At 38.7% G+C, this 23,239-nt stretch overlaps 1 protein-coding gene across 3 annotated transcripts in view; it reads right to left on the bottom strand.

Annotated features, from left to right (window-relative positions):
- Window positions 1-23,239, bottom strand: part of GALNT18 (polypeptide N-acetylgalactosaminyltransferase 18) — a 253,491-nt gene that overhangs the window by 113,435 nt on the left and 116,817 nt on the right. For all 3 annotated transcript variants that reach the window (XM_072864367.1, XM_072864369.1, XM_072864368.1), the window contains exons 3-4: window positions 18,777-18,969; window positions 6,357-6,523 (exon numbers count right to left, since the gene is read on the bottom strand). In XM_072864367.1, coding sequence (XP_072720468.1) covers window positions 6,357-6,523; window positions 18,777-18,969 — 360 coding nt within the window. The remainder of the gene's footprint in view (window positions 1-6,356; window positions 6,524-18,776; window positions 18,970-23,239) is intronic.

Genomic DNA, 23,239 nt, shown 5'->3' with positions numbered 1-23,239 from the left:
GAACGATAAAAATATGCCATGAAGGAAGGAACAGAATACTGCTGGGGGGAGGAAGAAGGGAGGGAGGGGAGATGTGTCAGGCAGGAGTTTAATTAATGTAGCTAAAGGCAAGGGGCAGCTGAATGATGAGATGGGAAAAATGGAGGAGTGCACTTTGTGAGAAAGAGCAGCAAATACTGGGGTGGAGGAGACACGGAGAAGGTAAGACGAGTGGGTACACTGGAATTTGAAAACATGGAAAATGGAGACCCCGAATGAAAGACACAAGCTCATATAAAGAAGCATGAGGTGTATGGAATGGGTGTGATGGAGTGAACATCTAAAAAGAGCAGACTGCCAGGGTGGAATGAGGAAAAAGGAAGTGGACTGAGGTAATAAAGACCAACGATATAGACCACCCCTGGATGAAAACAGAAGGAACCAACACCCAAGGAGAAAAAGGTGTGAGGAGTTATAAATCAAAGCAAAAGAGGGGCAAGAGTAGTTGGAACAGATAGCCTTCTTCATCGGCAGTCTCACTCTCTCTTCTGCTCTGTTGCTCCCTTCCTTTTGATATCCTACTCCACCACCTCTTCCCTTTAAAGCAGGAATCAAATACAATGTCACAAGGACTAACAAGTAAGAGGAGAGAGCAGTCTGCAGCGACTCTAGGACATCGTCTTCAGGACCTACTGTCCTTATAAAAATCTCACAGTCCATTTATGTTAGTGGTTCTTAATTTTTTCCACAAGAGTTTTGAGCTGCATGGCCAGTCATCGTTGGGACATGAACCAGTGTCCACGTACTCCACTCTCTCCCCCCTCAGAATAAGAACAACATTCTCATTCTGCTAACTTCTGCTGACTGCTGAAGCAGATGGCCAGCGGACTATGTTTTGCTTCTGCTTATTTTCTTCTTACATATTTTCAGATGCATCTACAGTAGCTGGCACACAAGCCAAGACACACCTCATTGCAGTCCTAGCATCAGCACAGAATATGTAGCAGTAAGCATATGCTCAAAGAATTGTCTTCATTTATTCAAGTTTCAGTGCTAAATGTTACTATGCAAGTAAAATGCATAGCTTGTAATAACAGCACATGCTGTTCTCAAATCTACGAGAGAGACAGATCTCCTGGTCTATACATAAAATATATGCTTTTTAGCATCTGATTCCTAACTACCATTACACAACCCTCTTTCATGTAAATCCCTGCCAACACTACTGAAAGTTTGCTTGCTTGTGTAAAGACTGTGCAATAATAAGGATTTCAGCATCAAGACCTTTAACTAATGGGGGGAATGAATCTAGGCAGATAAAGCAAAGCCTTCACAATGCATAAACCATGGCCCAAAAGTGAATGCAGGTTTGAATAAAGTTCAGCTTTTTCCTTGTTTTTCAATGTTTTTATTTGCCTTTGAATTTTGCTGGCATTGAGGTAAGAGAAGAACAAGAAGTCAAACAGAAGGACAGCAAGTCCTAAAGTTTTCCCTAGGAGACTTATTAATAGGTTCTGAAAATCAACATTCATGGTTGTCTGGTCTACAAGTAAGCCATCTGCAAATTATGCTGTAATATGAAATCTAGCATGCATTGAACAATACTTTTGAGGTTTATTCATCACTGCTTTTGTAAAGGAAAAAAAAAAAACCAAAAACCAGATGATCTTCTGTTCCCAAATATCTCTTAAAAATAACCAAAGAAGAAATATACCTTTCTAATGAAAAGCTCTGGATGCTTTTTGAAAAGCTTCTTTTTATTCAGTGTTTTGAGGACAATGTTGCAAATTTCTCAAAGGTGATACAGTTGCATCTGACCCACTTTCTACCCCCTGGTGCCAACTCTCTTTGACACTGCAAGTCATAAAATTAGCATCCTGTGATATCCAGCATTATTACTGCAATTCAATAGCTGTATTCATGGAAATCTCAGGATAAAATTAGAATCGTTAAACTGAGCATGTTAGAGTATTTCATTCATAAGTAATGATTCAAAGAAAAAGGAAGAAACCTTATGAAATTTGAGCCTCTATTGCAACATTTATTATTAATGTTAATATGAAAAAATGTCATAGAGGATGATCGTTATTGCTATAATATAAAATTTTGTAAGGCATACGCTGGCCACATTAATGCATACTGCTTCCCTGTGAAGCTGAACACATCATGGCTCACAATGAGTTTTTTAGAGAGATTTCAAATCATCTTAAAATATCTTCAAGAGGTGCTTCATAACGCAGCAGGGCTCAATGCCAGCAAACAGACTCAAAAGCCAAGACAGGACTCCAGTGGCACAGGAGGTCACCACCCTGTCCCCAGAGGGCAGGATGCAACAAGCCAGAGTGAATAAAACACTATTCCAGTAGTCTCCAGCTCAGGCAACGCTTTTTCTAAAAACATTTCTGAGGTCTAATTAACTATCAGCAGTCATGGGTATGGTCACTTAAAGTTTTTTTAAAGCCTCTTCTCTGCCCACCCCTCTCCTCAACTGCATTGAGTCAGCTGGAAAACTCTGCCACTTCTGAAGGCAAAAATGAACAAATTATTTTATTGCCAAGTTATAAACTAATGAGTATATTATCTCTGAAAAGCAAACAGCATTCCCGAGGAGGATGGGAAAGATTCAGTAGTGACAGACAGCACTTTAAAACTACAGTAAAACAGCTGAAATCAGTGCAGTAGCTCTATTTCACACCAATGCAAATGAGACCGAAATGAACAACACTGATATTTGGGTTGGTTTTTTAATAAATCTTTTGCTCTCGTTATACAGCACACAGGCAGTCACTGAAACGCACTTTTTTTTAACCTTCAATTAAATCAAATTTTAATACTAATATACCTAACAGCATATATGAAACATTTCAGTGTTATGCTTCTCAGAGTTCCACTGGAAAAGATGGTATGGTGAAATACACACATTAAGCCATGCAAACAGCTTTATTAAAATAAAGGATCAAAATTTTGGGACCTGTTAAATCTATTTTCTGCTTTTAAATGGCACACACTGGCATTTTCACAGTTTCCTAACTTGAAACATTTATTTTTAAAAAGGGAAACTTCAAAAAGAGATTAATTGAAGTCTCCTGAAACATAATTGGGAACTTGAAAAACTGCACTGAGGTTTAGTGAAAGTCATAGATAATTTGCTTGACATACCCTGAAGTGCATGAAATAAAATACTATAGCTTATATTGTTCAAGACAAATGTACAGACTTTGGTCATACACTTGAATATATGGTTTCTGAAATCAGCCTTCTGGAATTCTAAAAAGCAACTAGTTCTTCCACTGCTCTTTTCCGAAACAGAGATCTACTGAAATTAGGGATGAATTCAGCTGTTCATTACTAGATTCAGAATTTGGCATCAGCAAGAATTTATACCACTTTATCAGTATATTGCTTCCCCTCAGAAGCAGGAAATTTTAGTGCTCTCCTCTAGTGCCAATCATCGTATCTGCTTTTATTTTAAACCACTATGCTGTGTGAACCCAATCAAACAGCACAAGAGACTCAGAATAAAAAAGGTGTTCATTTACACTCTGCCTGATCTCTGTTCTCACTTTTTCTTTCTAGTCACTTCTCATAGTGCGATGTTTCTTGCCTGTGAAATCCATGGCTGTGGCATCACTGAAAAAAGTCTTACATTGAGCTGTAAAAGTTGGCATCCCAGGTGAAAGCCTGACAGTAAACATACCACTTATAATTAGGATTCTGACAGGTCTCTGCAAGAAGCACAGTCTGGAGCCAGACACAAGCACAAAGCAAGCTTTTGCCCCCTCAGGTAACATTACAGGGAAACCCAGAGTAACCCACTTATCTTACAAGCAGCAACACTTGCAAGCTAAAGAGCTACTAACAAAAACCATAGAATGACACTAAATATAAAGGATTAGTTTCAGCAACGCTAGAAGGGAGAAAAAAATTGAAAATAGAATATTGTAAAAGCAAAAGTAAATTGTAAAATAAATATTTCAGGATTTAAACTAATAATAGAAAAGCCCATAAATCATCTTTACAATCGCTCCCTTTCCTACCAAACATCCATCCTCTCCAAACGGATGCCTATTACCAGTTCTTCAGCATACATTATGGGATAAAGAGGACTGTAGGAATCTAATTTACTACTGCAGGGAAGAGACGCCAGAGAAAGGGTTAGAGGAGTAGCAGAAAATCCTGGAGAGCACTGAATTTTTCTAGGAGATTAAGTACCACCCTGCACAGGGTGATTTTGTATAGAATGACATGTAACACCAAGCCAAGACAGCCAAACCAAAGGTTACCTTCCTCTCAATTTCTGTCCTCCTGTTTGGCGCCAGGAACCTAAGGATTTAAAGCACTGGAGGGTAAGAAAGGCAAGCCTGAATAAAAGGCACAGCCAGCCATAAAAATACGATACTGTACAGTACTAATACTGGTACTAACACAAAATGTGGCTGAACAGGTCTTCCTGAAAGATTAAGTAGTGCCTGTGATTTCTTATCTATTTCAGGTAAGGAATAATGAAAAAGAATCATTTTGACAAGCCCATAGAGCAGAGTGCAAAGTGTATTTGTCAGTGAGCTCGTCACAGTGATGACAGGCTCTCAGAAACACTGACGTTTCTGACATTGCTCTGCAATGTGCCCACTGGAATAACTGCCTGTAAATTGTGGAAAATCAGACTCAAACTCTAGAAACCTCTTTTTTCAGCCAGATTATTCTTCTTCTTCTATGACTGCCTTGTGGCCAGTTCCTCTGTGTCCAGAGGCCTGAGGCCCTGCAGCACCAATAGCCATTCAGATTCATTGAGCTCCTGGCATCACATTAACTGTACCTGCTTGAAAGACGCAGGAATGAATTCCTACAAACACATGCCAGAGCCCAAGTCCACCAATCAAAGCTCTATTTCAGTTTCTTTTTTCCTATCAAACTGCCATGTATTGCATGAGGGAGTGGGCAAAAATTAAGGCCAGCAAGAGCACATCAGTAAAACTATGTCAAATGACAGAACTCCATGCTGAAGCAAATCAAAAGTCTGCCTCAGTTCACAAGATGTTTCTGAATCACGTATATGTGTGTGTGTATGTGTGTGCACGCATGTTGATTTTGGTTTGGGGGTTTTTTTGTTTGTTTGGGTTTTGTTTTTGTTTTTTTTTTTACTTTACTCATAGTTGACTGTTTCATGTGATTTTTTCATTTACTTCATTGCATTGCTACATCATAAATTGTGCCATAAACTAAGAATAACAAGTCATAAATCCTGCATGCCAATTTACCCACACTGTTCCATGAGTAGGTGTTTCAAGAAAAGCTCCGTCAGCCCTAGGTAACTCTAAACATAGTATTATTCACTGGCAGTGGAATTATATTTGACATAAGCTTACATCAAGTTGTTGGGTTTTGTGTGTACTTCAAATCAGGATTTTACTTCTTCCTTCATTGACAGTCAGCAGAAGAGATGATGAAGTGCATAGCCTGGGGTGGGGAACTTATTTACTTGTTTCCCAATATGTTTCTTTTCTGTACAAATCTGAGATACATTTATGATCAGCAGTAAGTCACAGGATCTAGCTACAGGGAATCACATAACAGCTGTAATGATGGCAAGAATAAGAGAAGCCCTTTGTTCAGCATTTTCCTTAAACAGGATAAATTCAGATTTGCTTTGTATTTTAGGAGTTCAGAATTAACCCCCAGCAGAGCAAAATTTTTCTTTAAATTCAGCATCCTGTGCTTATTAAAATTTCATCGCTAAAGTTGCCAGAAAATAAGACTTGTAGATAATGCCCAGCATGGCCTCGTTGACAAACACCTCGGCAAGCACTGAGCCATCAGACATGGGCAGTCCAGTCCTTCAGATCATGGAGAGAAAAACCTGAGTACATACAGTAGAAAAGCAGCAAGGTAAATGCTGCTGGAGAGGAGAGGAGAGGGAGAGGAGAACTGGAAATCTAAAGGAGATGTCTAAGAAACAGAAAGATGTTTTATACAAAAGAGAAAGTGACTATGCACATGCAATCATACAACCGAAACAGGAAGAACACAGAAAGCATATAATCTTGAAAGGACTCTAAAGTACTAAGAGTAAAACTTCTTAGGTTTCTAATCTATTGTTACACTCAAAATTCTGCCTACCAGGCACCTTAAACATACAGAAACGGCATCGTATCTTTGTACATACTCTTTTTAACATGCTCCACTTGTGCATATTTGAAGACAGCCCAGCAAGACTGTGGGATGAAGAAGGGAGGAAATATACTGACAACATTTGAAATGCCAATGGGATAAGCTGGAGTCCGCAGGAGCCAGAATTCAAGGATTCTCATGTATGATCCAACCTCTATGGAAAAAAAAAAACCAACCAAACCCCCACAAACCAAACCAAAACCTCTTACCATTATTACTGTTATCATCAACTAAAATAATCTCTTTGAGCAGGTGAGCAGGAGTCCGGTCAATGGCTGAATGAATGGAGCGCAGAATCACCGAGAGAGCTTCATTAACAAATATGAATACAATGCTGACCTCAGGAAGCCTGTCAGGAAATGTAAGGTTTCTGCACCTGAAGAAAAAGGTAAAAAAAAAAAAATATGTAAACTGTTGGAAGTCATGATGTCAACACAAACTGATTCAGAGAAATCTATCCCCAGCCATAAGAACGGTAAGAGAGCTTTTGTAGGCACGGATCAGAAAGTCCCCATACCTATTCAGAGCACATATGGGCAAGAACCAGATGAATTACTATTTAAAAAAAGGAATCCCTGAAAACAATCTCCTGAATCTGCCTGTGCAACCAAGGCCTACAGTGAGCTCACTTTTCCACCCAAGGCCCAAAACACTGAAAATTAGTTTGCAAACCAAATGCAAACTCTTGTTTAAATGCAGCTTCCAACAGCAGTTGGAAGCAGTCTTTCTGGACAGTGCAGACAGGAATAAACAGAGTTAGCCCCTTACTTTAAAAAGCATCTTCTTAATAGCCACGTTAATTATTTTTGCAACAGAATCTACCATTTATCTCAGTCAAAATCAGGGGCTTCTTTCTCAACTCAGTAACACAGTAAAAGATCCAGCTTCAAAGAACATCCTGCTACAAAACCTAAGACAGACCGTGTAGCCAGAAAAACAGGCACAAGGATGGAAAGCTTATCTGTAAGCTCAGTCAAGAGTTTTAATCACAATGAGGAATACTCTTATAACCTGGTGGATTTTCCTGTGCTGCTTAAAAATATATATATTTTAGCCACATTCCAATTTGCTTACACAAACAGCAGTATGGAAGTGTTTCCCACAACTTCAAACTTCCTTAATGTTTTATGGGTTTTTTCCCTCCACTTCAAAAAGGATTAAAATTTTGTAATTTTATGAAGAATAGAAAGCCTTTTTAACAATTTCTACCTTTTAAACTGTCAGCAAAATGTTTGCTATTTTAATAAAGCCACAAGTTAATTAAGCAGAAGTAATTAAGTACTTTTCTCTGAAACTTTTAGTATTTTAATGCAATATTTCTGAACAACGGTTAATTCTAACTTTTTGTCAGGTCTGAAACTATTTACTAGGATGAAATTAGGCCGCAAGCTGACCGAGGCGTCATTTCTAGATAGGCTCTGTAGACGGAAATGATGATGCTAATGCTCTTCTCTGCCTCCTGACAACACTGAAGTGGCTATCTACTCTGAACGTGCCTCGATTCACTACATCCAGGAAGTCCTGGAAGCTGTGGAAAGCGTTACTAACAGCCGATGTTTAGCATACCGTAAGCATGAATGGATTCAGAATTTTTACATCATGCTTGAATATGACTCCTTAACTAAATTTGTTCTTCAGTTCAAAGACAAAGCATAGCATTTTTTTGGATTTTGTATTTTAATCTGTATAATCAATAAATACAGAGAAGTATCACAAAAGCATTCCTCTTCATATGCTGGATGTTACACAAAAATTAAGTTAAATCAAGATGATTAATTTGCATGTATGTTTTTAAAGCTTCTGAAAAGAGCCAGTGTACAGGACACGTGACATCCAAAAACACTGAGATACAGATAATATTCAAAATTCAGCTGGTTAACCAATTTTCTCAATTCAGTCATCAGTTTGAAACTGATGGAAATCACATTAAATAAGTTATTTAATATTGTAGGTACTTTTCTCTCTGCCACCATGTGAAAGAATTATATAGACATGTAAGACAGAAACCACAGTCTTGAAAAAGTAAAGACAACAGTTTTATCCTTAAAAGGTGTACACTACATTTTTTAATAAGCTGGTTCACTCATCTTTCAGAAATGAATAAGAAACCTGTTCACAGAGATCCACAGCTTTTTGTTCCATGGCATCAATACAAGAGTGAAACAATTAAAATGGTGTTGGGATTTACTGATTCCCACTTGTAGCTTGGTCTTTTGGCCGCATAGCAAATCAAAACTTACTTTCCAAAATCAGTTTTTATTTCTACTGGTGTGTTAGTCCCCTGTTTTCACTGGTAAGAGAGCTTTCAGCTTTAAGCATCAGACTGAAAAGTTTTCTTTGAAGCTTTCAGGAGAGCTAAAAGCATGTCACTTTTTTTTTTTTTTTTGAGTACCGCTGGACAGCAGATCAAATGTAACAACAGCTTGTGGAAGTGTCATTGTGCCACTTATAATCAATTCCCTCCCCCCGCCTTTTTTTTTCTTTAAAGTTAATGCCAATTCATTAAAGATGACTTGTAATGAAATTTCACTACTCTATGAGAATCTGATTTTCACAAAGGCTTACATTTGGACATCTTCTATACCTGGCCTTTAAAAGCAGGTGCAGTCATGATTCTTACTGGTTTCAGGGAGTTTTGCTGGCAATCAAGATTTTCTAAGAAGGACTTATCAATAGATTCATAAAGGAAATTTAAATATTGCATCTTTCAGCACAGTGATATGTAACCTGTAAAAGACATAGCTGCTCAGAAGCACACCAACAAGACAGGAAAGGAGAAGTTTTCTCCATGAAGCGCTGTGGGAGCTCTGAATTAATCAGAGCCACAGGTCCTTTCCTAGAGATAAGAACCTGAGTGTTTTTTATTCAAAATAAAACATTTACATATTCAAATAAAACATTTTATTCAAAACACAACATTACAACATACAAAGAAGAGGCAGAGGGAGCTGCCTTTTCTTTCAGAAGACAACTAGTGCAAGGCAGCACTAGTTTTCTCTTTTAGCCAGTAGTTCTGGAGTTAAAACCTTCAACCAGGACAGAAGGAGCATGAGTTCAATCTTCCCTGATCTCCCCAGAGAGCTATCTAACTACTTGCCAGATCGGTGTGATTATTTTCAGTCCCCCTTTTCAGAGCAATTCCACTTTCTGTGGAGCAATTAAATGTACGCTAGGTTGGACTGATACCAAGTAAGTCTCTCTAGCCTTGTGTTCCAAGGACCTGTATTGCAGTACCCATTCCAATGGATGTTCATGCATTTTAAACCCTGGACTTCACCCCTTATGGCTATGTCCAATCTTCTAGATTATAATGCCACAGTAACTCTTGTGATCACTTTTTTCTTTCTTTTGCAAGCTAATATTTATTGTTTTCATTTAAGAAGTGCTGCTTTGGCTGAAGGAATAAAGGCACCTTCACAGAGCCTGCAAATCAGGTGTCAGGGCATTTTATTAGGAAGCAATACAGAATCACAGAATGGCTGAGGTTGGAACAGACCTCTGGAGGTCATCCTGTCCAAGCCCCTGCTCGAGCAGGGTCACCTACAGCCAGCTGCTCAGGACCCTGTCCAGGCAGCTTTGGGGTATCTCCAAGGATGGAGACTCTACAACCTCCCTGGGCAACCTATGTCAGTGCTCGGTCACCCTCACAGTAAAAAAGTGTTTCAGTTTGTGCCCATTGCCTCTGGTCCTGTCACTGGTCGCCACTGAAAAGAGCCTGGCTCCGTCCTCTTTGCAGCTTCCCTTCAGATATTTATACACATTGATGACATCGCCCCTGAGCTTCCCCTTCTCTAGGCTAAACAGTCCCAACTCTATATACACACATAAGTTTTCAAATCTTCTTAAGGAGAAAAGACAGTTCTCCACACCTGCCCCCTGTACCCTAGAGTGAGTATTTTAACCTCTGAAATCATTCATTAAAGAAAGGTCATCTTCTGTGGTGCACCATCTCTTAAAGCACTGGCTTAAAAACACTGCACAGATGACTGAGTACAAATTGATTTGGGCTCAGCACTGTCAAATCTGAGGTGAATCTTTGGCAAATGTGAATTTTAGGTGCCACCAGGGTTAAGCGGCATGTGAAAATAGGATTTTCAAGGTCTATATTTCAGGCTCAAAGTGTCTGGGAGGCCCCTGTACTTATGATCACACTACAGTTTTTAAATACTAACCCTCACAGTTTTCCAAAACATGCTAAGACCATTGCAGATCCAGCTCCTTGAAGAACAGACCTGTTCATGTTATACGGTGTGTGTGCATGTGCATGCTGTTCTGCATTGACAAAAAAAATTTCATATGCAGTCTGGATACTATTACTTTGTGAATGTCATCTCTTATATGCAAGTTAGATGTAAAAATTTGCATGGGCATAATGAGAAATTACTAACAAAATTCTACACCTGTACACCCTTATAAAGCTAGCACATTTCTGTTTGATGTAATAATTGAAATTTCATCCAAGTTTTGAAAATTGGCCTACAAACTAGTTAACAGGCTTAAATATACCAAAATAATTTTCAGTATTAGCCTGTGAAGAACCTGCAAAGCCTGTTATTTTAGTGATTCACTTGCAGCCAAAATGCATAGAGATATAAAATGGTCCAGCAAACAAAGCTACAGCCAATCTATCTTCTAGCTGTCTAGCTTAGGCATAGTAATATTTGTGATCCTCAGCCATACCAATGTACAAAGAAGATAAAAACAGAAGTCTAGCAAAATGGTAAGATATGTAACCTATCAGATAAAGAGGAACACAGTGATTTTGGAAAATATTTTAAATGGCAATGAAAATACACTGAAAATAGTTCAAAGAAGTTGCTTCCTTAAAAACTATTTTTTTTCCTCCTCTGTTAATTAATCTAAGATTGAGATATATGTAAAATACACTTTTGTAGGAAATTAGTGACAAACTATATTCCAAAAATGTTCCAGATGACAAAACCAGCCCCCAAAACACTGCTGTCCTACCATAAATCCATGCCTAAACTGAAACGTTCAGACAAAATTTCTGCTTCTGACATGTCTTCCATCCATTTAAAGGAAATTATTTGTATTGTTTTTCCTACCTGCATTCATTTACATCTTTTCAAATTAGATCACACTGGACAAGATTTTCCATTGTCGGGCACCTTGTGCAAGACAAGAACAAAGTGTTTAATGCTGTGAATGTCTTTTTGCTCCACCATACATTAAAAGATAACTACTTACGATACAAGAGAATAGAATTAGGCTCCTGTTGTGTCTAATTTCTTTAGTCTTTTCAAATGGATTCTGTTTCAACGAGGGTACATTCCTAAACTGAGTTCATGTTTTCGTTTTTTCCATTCGGACTCATTTATCATCTTTACTTCCTGCTTGAATTTGCTTCTTTTTCAATATGTGTAGAGTTTTTTAAAAATGCATTTTCCTGCACACATTGTTTTTCGTACCAGATGATGACAATAAAAATTACCTACTTTTTTTAAATTTAAACAAATCAGAATTAAACCCACACACCTCAGGTCATGCACAGAATGCAGAGCACTTGTGCAGTTTCACACATGTCTGTCTGCCTCTTTATGCCAAGTTTTATGAGGAATAAAATTCCATATTTCTAGGAATGAACAAGAAATAGCTACAGAGAAAGGGTGCGTGTATCTGTGTATAGAACATATACTAAAGGGGGAAAAAGGGAGGAAACTGTATGGATCAAAATCTTAGATCCATTAAGCCCTAAGAATTGAACGATTGAGTGGCAACCAGCAACGTACAAGTTTCAATGACAGCTCTGCCTTGGACTCATCCAGGGGCCTCGGACAAGACCCCTAGCCTGCCCCTCCGCAAAGTGAGGCTGTCACTAAAAAAACAAATCCACAAAGTAGAGAGTATATGTCAGTATTGTGACTGGGTAATTTTTAAATATAAATTCTAAATATTATTTAGAATTCCAACAATGAGTATCACCCCAATGTAGCTAGAAAATTACCTCTAGCAACCTACTCTGCTAAATTACATTGGGCTAATAACACTAAAGTAACAGTTGTCATGGTTACCAGAAATTTAGAGAAACTCCTGGTGTTCTATTTCAAGCACAACTGGTAAATGGAGGACAGCATACATTATGAATCTTCTTTCAAGTATTTGTCCACAAGAAAATTATATTCCTCTAGAATATATGCATTGTGATAAGACAATTTAGCCAGTCACATTAAAATTAGTTTAGCATAACTATGCAGTAAGAACAACAAAGCAAGAATTATTTCCTGTATTAATAACTTATCTCTGAGACCTTCTACAAATAAGTATATAAATTATGAAAAATAATTATTTTCTGAAATTTTTGAGAACCTTTCACCAAGAGTGACATGGGTATCGCAGCCAACAATGGCAAGAGAACACATTTTTTTGTTTTAATCACTAAATTATGTCATGTATTCCACTTTTTTCTTTTAAAGCACAGGATGCAATAAAGCATATTACTACAACATTGGGGGTTAAGGTATTGTTTTAAGAACATATGTGGGAGGGAGCTTTAGTTCCAACAGAATAAGAATTTCTCAGAAGCACAAGCAGAAACAGAATTGTACTTTCTTCAAGATCTGGTAACATTTTGTGATCAGCCAAAATGGCAAATGGAAGTTGAAGATGTATGGGAGGAAAAAAGCCCCATTCTGGCATAAATGAAATAAATAGGACTAAAACTCTTGCAAAAGAACTGAGTCTTTTAAGAATTCCACCTCAACTATTTATGTTTATAATCTCATTTTGTGATAATTCTTCATTTTTCCTTTCGCTACTATCAGTATTTTAAGTGTTAACTGAACTATGCTAACAAGGCTGGCATTGAACAACATATAAAAAGGGCTTTTTTCCTGATCTCTAAGGATTACAATCTATTATTACAGAACGACAGCCAGCAAGACAGTACTTCTGCTGAAAATCTAGAAATCTTTGTTTGTGGTCGTCATCTTCTATTACAAGGGAACAAAGGCAGGCATACAATCGTGTGAGGAATTTGAATATAGAGCTACGATATAACTATAAGCAAACATGGCCAACATTTTTTTTGCTCCTGGCATAAATCCCTAAAAACAAACAAAAAATTTGTAATAAGGAAAGATTAGATAACAGGCAGGGAACTTGACAAATATGCAGATAAGTTCCAAGATCACACAAGAGTTATTAGCTCTTGGTCTCCTAAGCATCTTACAGCATAGATTTAATTGTAACAGATTGATTCCCCACTCCTTTTAATAAAAGCTATTCATATCGATAAAATTATACAATAAAGGTCCATTTTATTCTTGGTACTTAAAAGCAAGACCTTTATCTGAATACAGCAATAAGAACAGTAAGCTGGGAGTTGATTATCTCAATAAAACTAATTTCTGGATGAACATGAGAAGAATTCTGTATAGCTATTTGGCCAAAAATTGTCAGCCTCTCACAGTATTATGCCATGGATTATTGTCAGTATGTTTTAGTGTAAATGTATGCCAAGTGAAAGAACATTCACATGTTATGACACATTAATAAGAGACTGAGAGAGAGAAAACGAGAGAGAGAGCGTGCGCAGATTACTGCATCGCATCTTCTTTCAGTTAAAGGAGACAACGGGAAAGATCAAAACCAAGAAGCCTACCTCATTACTAACTTAGGTTATTACAGCAGCTTGGAGACTGCAGCTGATTCAGTATCACTGCTAGTGATATTAAATACTTCTAGAGCAGTCATTTGAGGAGATACATTCAGACGGGACAAACTGAAGCACGGATCAGAATCACAGAGGGTGGCCACTCAGGCAGTACACACCACTGCTATGAGTCAGTTTGAAGGCAGGCAAAAGTGAGACAAGAAAACGAAGAATCAAAGGTAGAGAGATGAGTAAAAGAGAGTGGGAAATATGACAGAATTAAACATTAGGTATTTAACAAGAATGCTGAATAATTTGGTAATTCTAGGACTTCTGTCCAAAACAATACAATAGGTAAAGTACCAGGCTTTTGTGCTCTTTTTAAAGGGTTCCTTTGAAACACCAAATACAACATGCAATATTTATGCTATCTTTCATGAGTAGAAACGAAAGAACTCGGTCAGAAATGAACATGGAGCCATATCCGTAAGTAATATAAGCCCAGCAAAACAGAATTGTTTCACAGACACATGTGGAAGCAAACACTTAGGGAATGCAAGCCTGTAGGAGCTGGCTTTTGGGTAGAAGCAGAGCTAACATGCAAATGCCCAGCCTGAACCTCACAATTTGAGATCACCTGTTTTTCTTACATCAGTTTTAATAAAGGAAAACCTACAGGTTTATGGAAGTCTGACATCTTGCACACTACATTCAAGACTGCATATACCACCATAGCACTGATGGACATTTTGGACAGATGTACATACATAAACAGCTTTTCTCCTAAAACGCGTCACTCCCCTCAACCAGCCAATGCTTAATTTTTCTCCCTTGTAGTTATATTTGCATTCAGTGGGTATCCCGCTTGCTCTGTTTGTGCCCACTTTATCACAAACCTAATTCTGCTGCTCTTCAAGGCTTCTACCATTGTTCCTTGCCAAATTGAGCCTCAAAGTAATACAATTTGGGACTGGTGAACTGTTTGAAACAAGAAGTACTTACAAAATGGCCAAAGCCTTTCTCTGCACAGGAAACAGGACATCTCCTCTGCACTGGTCTAGACGCCAAACAGCACTGACTCAGCTAGGAAAAGGGCAAACCTGCTACAAGCCAAATGCTATACCATACTATTTAGCAATCTCCAAAGAAGAAAAAACATCTGACCTTTAAATGCTTCTTTTACCTCTCCACCCTTCCTGCCTTTGCTTCTTCATACAAATACTGTTTTTACCAATGCAAAGTTTGGCTGACTAAAAAAGTTGCTTTATGCCTTCTGGTCAGCTCCTTCATATCATATGAGCTGTGCAGGAGCAAAACTCTGCAGAATAGTTCCTCTGCTGGGGTCCTGCTGCATGTCTCTTTTTCCACTACCCCTCACTCTCTCATCACATAAGCAAAAAAGAATGTTATCTCTCTTTCCCACATGTGCTTCAGCACACTGGATCAGGCAACAAAAAATTTACAAGCCAACAAAGCAGAATCCTAAGTGCATCCACTCGAAAGGAGATTTGGTACACAGCTTTGGGATCCCTAAACAACCCAAGTTTTAATAATGTCTTTCTTTGTGAGCTTGTTCAACATTTCACTCATGACAAGCTTTGTGGGTACTGCTTGCCCTACTTAAAGTAATGAGCACAACAGAATTATAACTAACACAGAATTATTATCCTGTTCCTGCACACAGTAAGGGCAACACCCTTCCTCAATGCTTCCAAGCTCATTACAGCCAGTAGTTATTTGTTAGTCTGTGATGTAGATATGTTAGGGGCTAACAGATGCACGTAAGGGTGGTAAACAGCAGAGCACCCAATTTCAGCAGCAGAAAATAAATGGAGGCCTTGGGAGAGACAGTATAAGCAATACTCCACAATACTGCTTGTACTGTCTACTAAGTACCACAAAAACGGAGCCTACTTCAGGATGTGCCGATTACTTCAGGAGCCTGGGATATCCAGGGGAGTTATTTATTGTAATCTGTATTATAACAGATTATTTTGGACTGTGCTAGGGACTCCACTGTCCTAGTGCAAATATTCACAGTGAAAAGTAATCAAATTCTGAACGTTTTATCACAGGACATGAGGCTCATAGCTGTACAGAGGGTTAGAAACCACTCTGCAGTACCTAAAACATGAGAAGGTCCCGCTGCAAGGTGTGGTAACTGCCACAGCCTGACCCAACTGCAATCTGCTGGATGTTTCCATCTGACTGATGGTCATTTTTTTCCAGAGAAACCAGAGTTCAGGGGCTTGGGCAGAGTGTGCTGCCCTAACTACTAAATGTGGTTTCCCACCTCTGCATGAGACCCACATTGGAGGACTGGGCAAGGCCGAATATTTGCCCTCTCCTCCACATGTGTTGTGGCTCAGCTATCTCTAATTGTCATCTGGTTTTCTCATGGCATTAAATGTTGACAATGTCAACCCTAGAAAATCCTCTATGCTATAATACGGGGTTATTACATATGTGGACTGGCCTCTCTTATTGCAGAATCTTGCGAAGAAATGCTGAGCTCCTCTGCTAAGTTATTTTGATGTGAATACTCAGAGCACTTCATGCAGAAAGCAAGTCAAGGCTGAGTCATACCAGTATGATACAAAAGGCGCTACTAACACCACACACTCTTGGCAGATCACTTAATTCTCCCAATCTCAGCTGGCGCCAACCATATACGAATTACATTAGACTTCAGTTATAAGTATATTTCTGTTGTCTTTCCAACTTCCTATACTTCATACGATAGGTTATGAATACAGACGATAGACCACAACTGAGCCCAGACGTACCTATATGAACTCCATTCCTTTAGCTACCTGCTTCCAAGCCTTTGCTGGGATTCCAATGTCACACTGACTCTTGCAGAACCACTGCTAAATCCAGGCTAATGAGCTCGGTTAGGCCTAGGCTAACTGTCCAGAGCTATTGTGGTACCTCTGTCGTATCTGTGATTTTGTGCATTTCTAGTCAGAACAGGAATACCACAACCGACTAAGGTCCAGCAAAGTTGATTAAGTCAGTCTCCATACCACTTGCTGTGTGCTCTCTTCAGACCAAGCTGTCCTTGGCTTTCATGCTATGCTGCTTGAGCCCAGTATCTGCCCATGGAGAATTTAAATACATCTATAGAGACTCTGGAAGTGACTAATGCAATTTGCTTTTAAAAAAGGTGCTACAAATCCTAAAAATTGATTATTATAGTAGAAAACATACTCTTGCAGGGTAGGTTTTTTTCCCCACAATAGCCACATGTGTGCTCTCACAGAAATGAGAATTTGCATATCAGGAGCGGGAATTTTTTTCAGCAACATGATTTTCAGAATACCATGAAGCTCTGTATTCCACAGGGTGCTGTATATACAGCAAACAGTGTACATACTACCTGACAACACTTTTCATTTCCCTCAGTATCAGGATTTACTACATTTCAGTGTCAGATTACCTACTTGCTCCTGAACCATGGGGGGGGGGGGGGAGGAGATATATCTTCCTGAGCTACCATTACTAAGCCATTATTTTGTACACATGCATCCATAAACATATTCTAATGTCTAACATGTTTCTGGCAGATAGTTAACCAAGGATCAAAAATTTCACAGAAATTAGAATCATGATTCGTTTCTAACTGGAGTTGCTTTTAAAATTCCAACCCTAATTTATTTCTTTCTGCTACAGTAACATTCATTTTCTCTGTCTCTTTAATTTTTAAAACCCATAGTTATAAAAAATGCAGATTGAAATAATTCAGGAGAGTCATTTCAAAAGAGATATAAGAACAGACACATTTCTGTCATTGATGTCTTCTTAGTTACAGAAGATTTATTTTTCCTCTAAAGTAGTTTACAATTAAAAAAAAAAGATCGCCCCTACAGACAGCACTAAACTGATTTAACCAAAATACAAATATAATTGTATGGACCTTGATTTCCTTAAAGTCATTATTTCAGCAAATCTACAACATAAATATTTCTAAAATGTGATATATAATAATATATACCATAAATATATTTAAAATCGCTAAACTGTTGCCTGGAATGGTGTTCATATCTTTTCATTATTATCAGACAACTTAATACAGGGTAAAATGTACTGCTTACTGATTTAGTTATTAAAACATTTGGTTAAAGTAAGTGAGTAAGATCACACCCGGATTGCTTTTGGAATTGGCAAGGAACTAAGAAGCCTTTCACATCTTGGTTACTGGTTCAGTTCAGTAAGTACCCATGATGTTTATTTTAAATATTTATTTTTTTAATGAGCTGCAAAAAAGCAGTTTTCCCTCCACCCATTTCCCCACTCCCAGAGCTGCTGTTTGTTCAAAGGATCAGATGTATCACCAAGGCTGAAAATAAGTTGAGCATTAACCGTCTCTGTGAATGGTCTTACCAGAACAGGCCCCAAATGCACTGAAAGGAGGGTTGTTCACTCCCTTGGTCCCATCCATCTCACCAAGCCATTGTGGGATAACAGTGGACGTATTTACCCTGCCTGACGTGCGCGCTTCCCAGCAGAGAACAGCCCAGTAAAGGAGGCTCCGTGGGCTTTCATCTGGTACACACCGATTCCCTAAATGGCATATTTCGCCACTAGAGCTCAGCAGTTTCACCTGCTTACTGATCTTTATCAGACAGTTCTGGGCTTTCAAAAAGAGCAGTTCTTATTTTCTTCCTATCTTAGTCAGATCTTGTGATAAAACTGAAATTTAACACAGAAAGGTTATTCTTTTAGCTGTAAAACTCTTGCTGTCTAATGTAAATTGTAGGTGAGATTGAGGCTCCAAAGGATCCTGGGGACCTTTTAATGGATACTTAGTGGGCTTTTAATAGGACTTAATTTGGGCACTCCGGTGTACCAGGAGACATTTGCAACTTCCAACCTTCATATATTTGACAGAAATTACTGGCCATCGTATGTAACCTACCTTCTATGTGATCACCCAACACGAGACTTGCAGGCGAAAGAGAGCTAACAGACTCCGCAGCTCAGGACCTACAATGCCAGGCCGAGCTGCAGCACTTACCCGTTCGGCCTAAGGTCAGGCAGGGGCCTGTCCAGTGGCAAGCGATCGCTCAGGTAAGCGTTATAGCCGTAATACTGGAATTGCTTAAGTGCGATACGTCTGTTTTCAGGACTGAGATCCTGGCCCCAGTGAGCAAAGAGAGATGAGTCAGTGAACGCTTCAGCAGGATTTTCTTCCGGTTTTGGTGGAGCTTCTACAAAAGACAAAGACAGAAAGAAACAATTTTAGACTTTCATTCCAACAGGCTCCAGGGTACGTTACTTTAAAAAGCATAACTTTAGGGAGAACACCACACAGAACAGCACATGCTGCCAGCTTACAGCAGCCTGTAAGTCTTCACACAACATGCCCTCACATACCTCTTGTGGCAGTGTAACTATTAGCTCCTAAGGCTCAAAATTTAATATTCAAAATACAGTTAGTTAAAAACAATTCCTTTTCATCACAATCAGACTAAAGGCCAGGACTGATAAATCTAAATGAATTACATTTCTAAAGGATTCTTATCAAGCAACAAGAATGTTATTTTGGTTTTATATACAAAGATGAACTACTTAATTTCAGCCTGAATTATCTTGCTAGAGAAAGATTCAAGTTCTGAAGGGGAAAAACAAAGACACAGGAAGAGAAGAGAGAGTCTGTACAGAACACACAAAATGGCTGCTGAAGTCTGTGTGTAAAATAAGTTCTTTGAAACTATAGATTCAACAGAGAGAAAAAATTCACTGCACTTGGCATCCATGTTTAAATAGCAAACCAGTGTCAGTCACACAATAATTTTATTATTGTGATAATAATAATAATAATATCCAGCTGACCAATCCAGCCTATTTGAATTGTAGTCCATATTTAGGTGTGTGCAATGATGCTACTGGGATTGTCACTTTGTAATATTTGTGTCGTTATAAAATGCTTTTGTTCCACACGGCCACATTTCTGGCTGCTATAACAAATAGAGGAGATGGGAAATTATATACCTAGAACTTAATTTAGGAAGAGTTGCAGTACAATGAAATCACAGCATTTGTTCTCCATATTTAGTTGCTCAAGAAGTCTGTTCAGCGTGACTTGTACGGCTCTCTGTAACAGCACCATCTCACCCCTCCACCCAGCCCTTCAGTCTTTGCTCAGGTGATCACACAATCTAAGCCAGAGAACCCTCTCTCTCTGTAAACACTTCATGATATACAGTACACTAATAAAGAAAGATCAAATGCCTGACCTGACCCTGATTTGTCATCATAAACTAGTGACTCACAAAGAAAAAAAGTCTTAATTTTCTGGAAGTCCTAATTACTTACGAATGGTCTCCACAGCCATTAACAACTAACCAACTGAAATAAAACCTCTCATTTCTGAAGAGCTGTATTCACAAACCATAACTGTTTGGTCACACAGAGACTTACAAAAATAAAAGCGAATCCTTGGAAAGTCTTCAAATGTGCCCGAAGTCCTCCTCAGTACCCACAGTCACCTACAGACCTGACAGCTGGCTTAAGCTAGCTGCATGGAAACACCTAAAGGGAACAGTTTATATACTAGTAGCATATACCACCAGAATCGTGACTCCCAAAGAGTGCCAGGAAGTACATAATTTGATCTCTTACTAAAGGGAACCCAACATGCAAAAACAGAAATTGAGAATATTAAGTTGTTTGATTCATTCAAGATGTTTTCCTTTTTCCCCTGACAATACTGATAGGAAACTAATGACACTTCCTTCCCTGCATTACATTCCAACCTCTGTAAATATGTAATGTTTCTTTACTTGTCGAGGTACTGCTTCCCAGCCTGAATCCTGGAATGGGCTGAAGTTCTTCAAAGACGAAAGACATGCTAAACCCTCCGTCAAACGAGGAAACTACTCTGACAGGCCCTGCTACCACACAGGCAAATGTGATAGAGTGGAGCTTGTGAGTTTGCATACAACTCTGCAACGGAAATTAAGAAAGCTTGATAAATTCAGATAATTTTAGAAGGTCCTAACTTGAGAAAGGCAGAAGAGTTTTTAAATACCAGTCCAAAAATCACAGCAATGGCAAAGTCACAGGTACCTCTATCTGTTGTTTGACAACTATGTGATCTCCACAAAACCAACTTGAATTTACAAAAAGAATCTCACAAACTATCTTCACAGCCTAAGAGATATTTAGATCATACATTCCTGATCCTGGCCAGTAGAAATTAATGTTGCTTGGCACTTTTCAAGAACGTGTACATTCATGCTAATCAAGAAAACTATGCAAATATTTGTTCAACCCTGTTGTGCGTTACATTAATCTGGATTTCTCCAAATCAAGCACAATTTCCCTGAAGGTTTTAACTTTTATATTTATTATTACACTTATGGCAGAAGACTGTAGGATCCACTCACATGCAAATAGCCCACCAATGCATGAAGACATCTGAATAAAAATAAGACTCATGGTAAGAATAGTGCATGCATATGCATTTGTAACTATGGGCAGTTCCAAGGATGATTTTCCATGGATGAAGAGCCATCCCAGAAACAACTACCTTCACAGAATCACACTCACACTGGCATTTATTGAATTTTATCTAATGACTTTGTGGGCGAGAGTATCTTCTGAAGTGATCTATGAATCTCTTGATGTTTTCTGACTGAAAAAGCACTCAGTAATCCAGGTTGTATCTGCAAGACTAAGATTTTTCCAGCAATGGATATCTGTGAATGTAGTTTACAAGCTCTAATAAACCACTCGCCAAATGCAGCCGTTTTTTGTATACTAAGCAAACATGTTATTTCAATACATTTTTCTACAGGAAAAAAGCATTAGCAAGAACTTTCAATTACACTTCCAATCAATGGAGTTAAGCACACATCTCTGATGACAAAGTCTTTCTTCCCTTTATTTGGCTGAAAACCCTTGGGGGAAGCAACTTTATTCAGGCAGACTCTCACCAGGAATAAAAACAATTATTGTAAGACTATCAGCTGCCTTTCGACTAGTCAACAAGCGTATCTGATGCCTTAGTCTCTGAAAATAGATCTTGGCCTGAAGTCTCACAGCCAGTTCTTATCACCTGCTTCTACAACCGCAGAATGATCATGGGAAGCTAAGGCTCAAAGGTGAGCCAGTAAGTAGTACTGCCTGAAGCAATACTAAGGTAGGCACATTTATCTGCCCAGTTATTACTAAAAAGGAAAGATCAGTTCCATTTTTCCTGTGGGAAGAAAGCTTACCTCCCGCAGCATATTGCTGCAAATATTAACACGGGGTCTTCTCTACATTAACTTTTCACACCATGCAAAGAACAGCACTGTACACAGACATGAAGCTGGTATTAACTCTTGGCAGACTGACACTTTGCCACTTTGCCACACTTTGCCACTGACACAGAAATAAATCGCACAGATGTCTGCTGGCTGTACACTTGGGCTGAGGAAGTCTCCTTCCAGAAGCCTGGCTGGTCATGGCATCAGCATGGGGTTGGTCACACACTGATTATGAGAGTCAAAAAAACTCACAGCTTGTTTTCCATAAACATCTGCATGTCTTCAGCTCATACTTTCTGCATCATGTTTACTAGTTATGCAATTAATACTAATATAAAATCTATTGCTTCATCTGATCTCACTAGCTGCAGCCTCCAAGATGGAAATTCACTCTCCTCTTTCTATTGCTCATTATATAGAATAAGTCAGAAACACCAAATCAGAAGACACCGCTGAAATCCATATTGTACATGACATGAAACCAATTCTCTCCTAGTAATAAAAGATATTTTTACTAGTAATTCAAGCTTGAATGAACTTGCATTAACACTGCCCTTGTAATGAAACACACACACACAGGTTTCAATAGCCTCTTCTAGTGTATTGGGTACAAATAGCAAGGTTTGGGTAGCAGAGGGACTGCAGGAGTGGCCTCTCTGGGAGAAGGTCAGGTGCTGCCCTGTACCAGACATAGACACTTCCCAACAGACTCACTGCTAGCCAAAGCTGAGCCCATCAGTGAAACTGGTGGCACTTCTGTGAAAAACTATTTAAGACAGGGCAGAAAATGACAAGGAAGAGGGAACAAAGGTACAAGGGAGCAGCAAAGAGAACAACAGAGGAAACAAGGAAATGAGAGAAGACCAAGGTCAGGAGAGTAGGAGGTGCCCCATGTTGTCTTTGTTTCCTAATACCCAAGTTAGTCATTAAATGTTTATGTTAATTGGTAATAAATTAAATACTTGCTTTCTTCAGAAGGTGTACAACCAAGCAGCAAACAGACAACAAAACATCTATCCCTTATTATTAGTAAGGAACTGCAGACAAAGCAACGTGTTAGAAGCAACAAGAAAAGACAGAGCCTATCCCAACAAAAGTTATGCATTTCCTTTTACTGATCTCAACTGCTGTAGTGTACCAGTGTATCCCTTTCCTTCCTCTCCCTTCCTTCATTTGTTATCTATTTATAACCTACGCTTACATTGTTAGTTTTTCTCAATACACA

Source organism: Ciconia boyciana, chromosome 6, assembly GCF_034638445.1.
Source record: "Ciconia boyciana chromosome 6, ASM3463844v1, whole genome shotgun sequence".
NCBI lineage: Eukaryota > Metazoa > Chordata > Aves > Ciconiiformes > Ciconiidae > Ciconia > Ciconia boyciana.
Note: the sequence above shows the minus strand (reverse complement) of the source record. Positions and strands in the feature narration are given on the sequence as shown.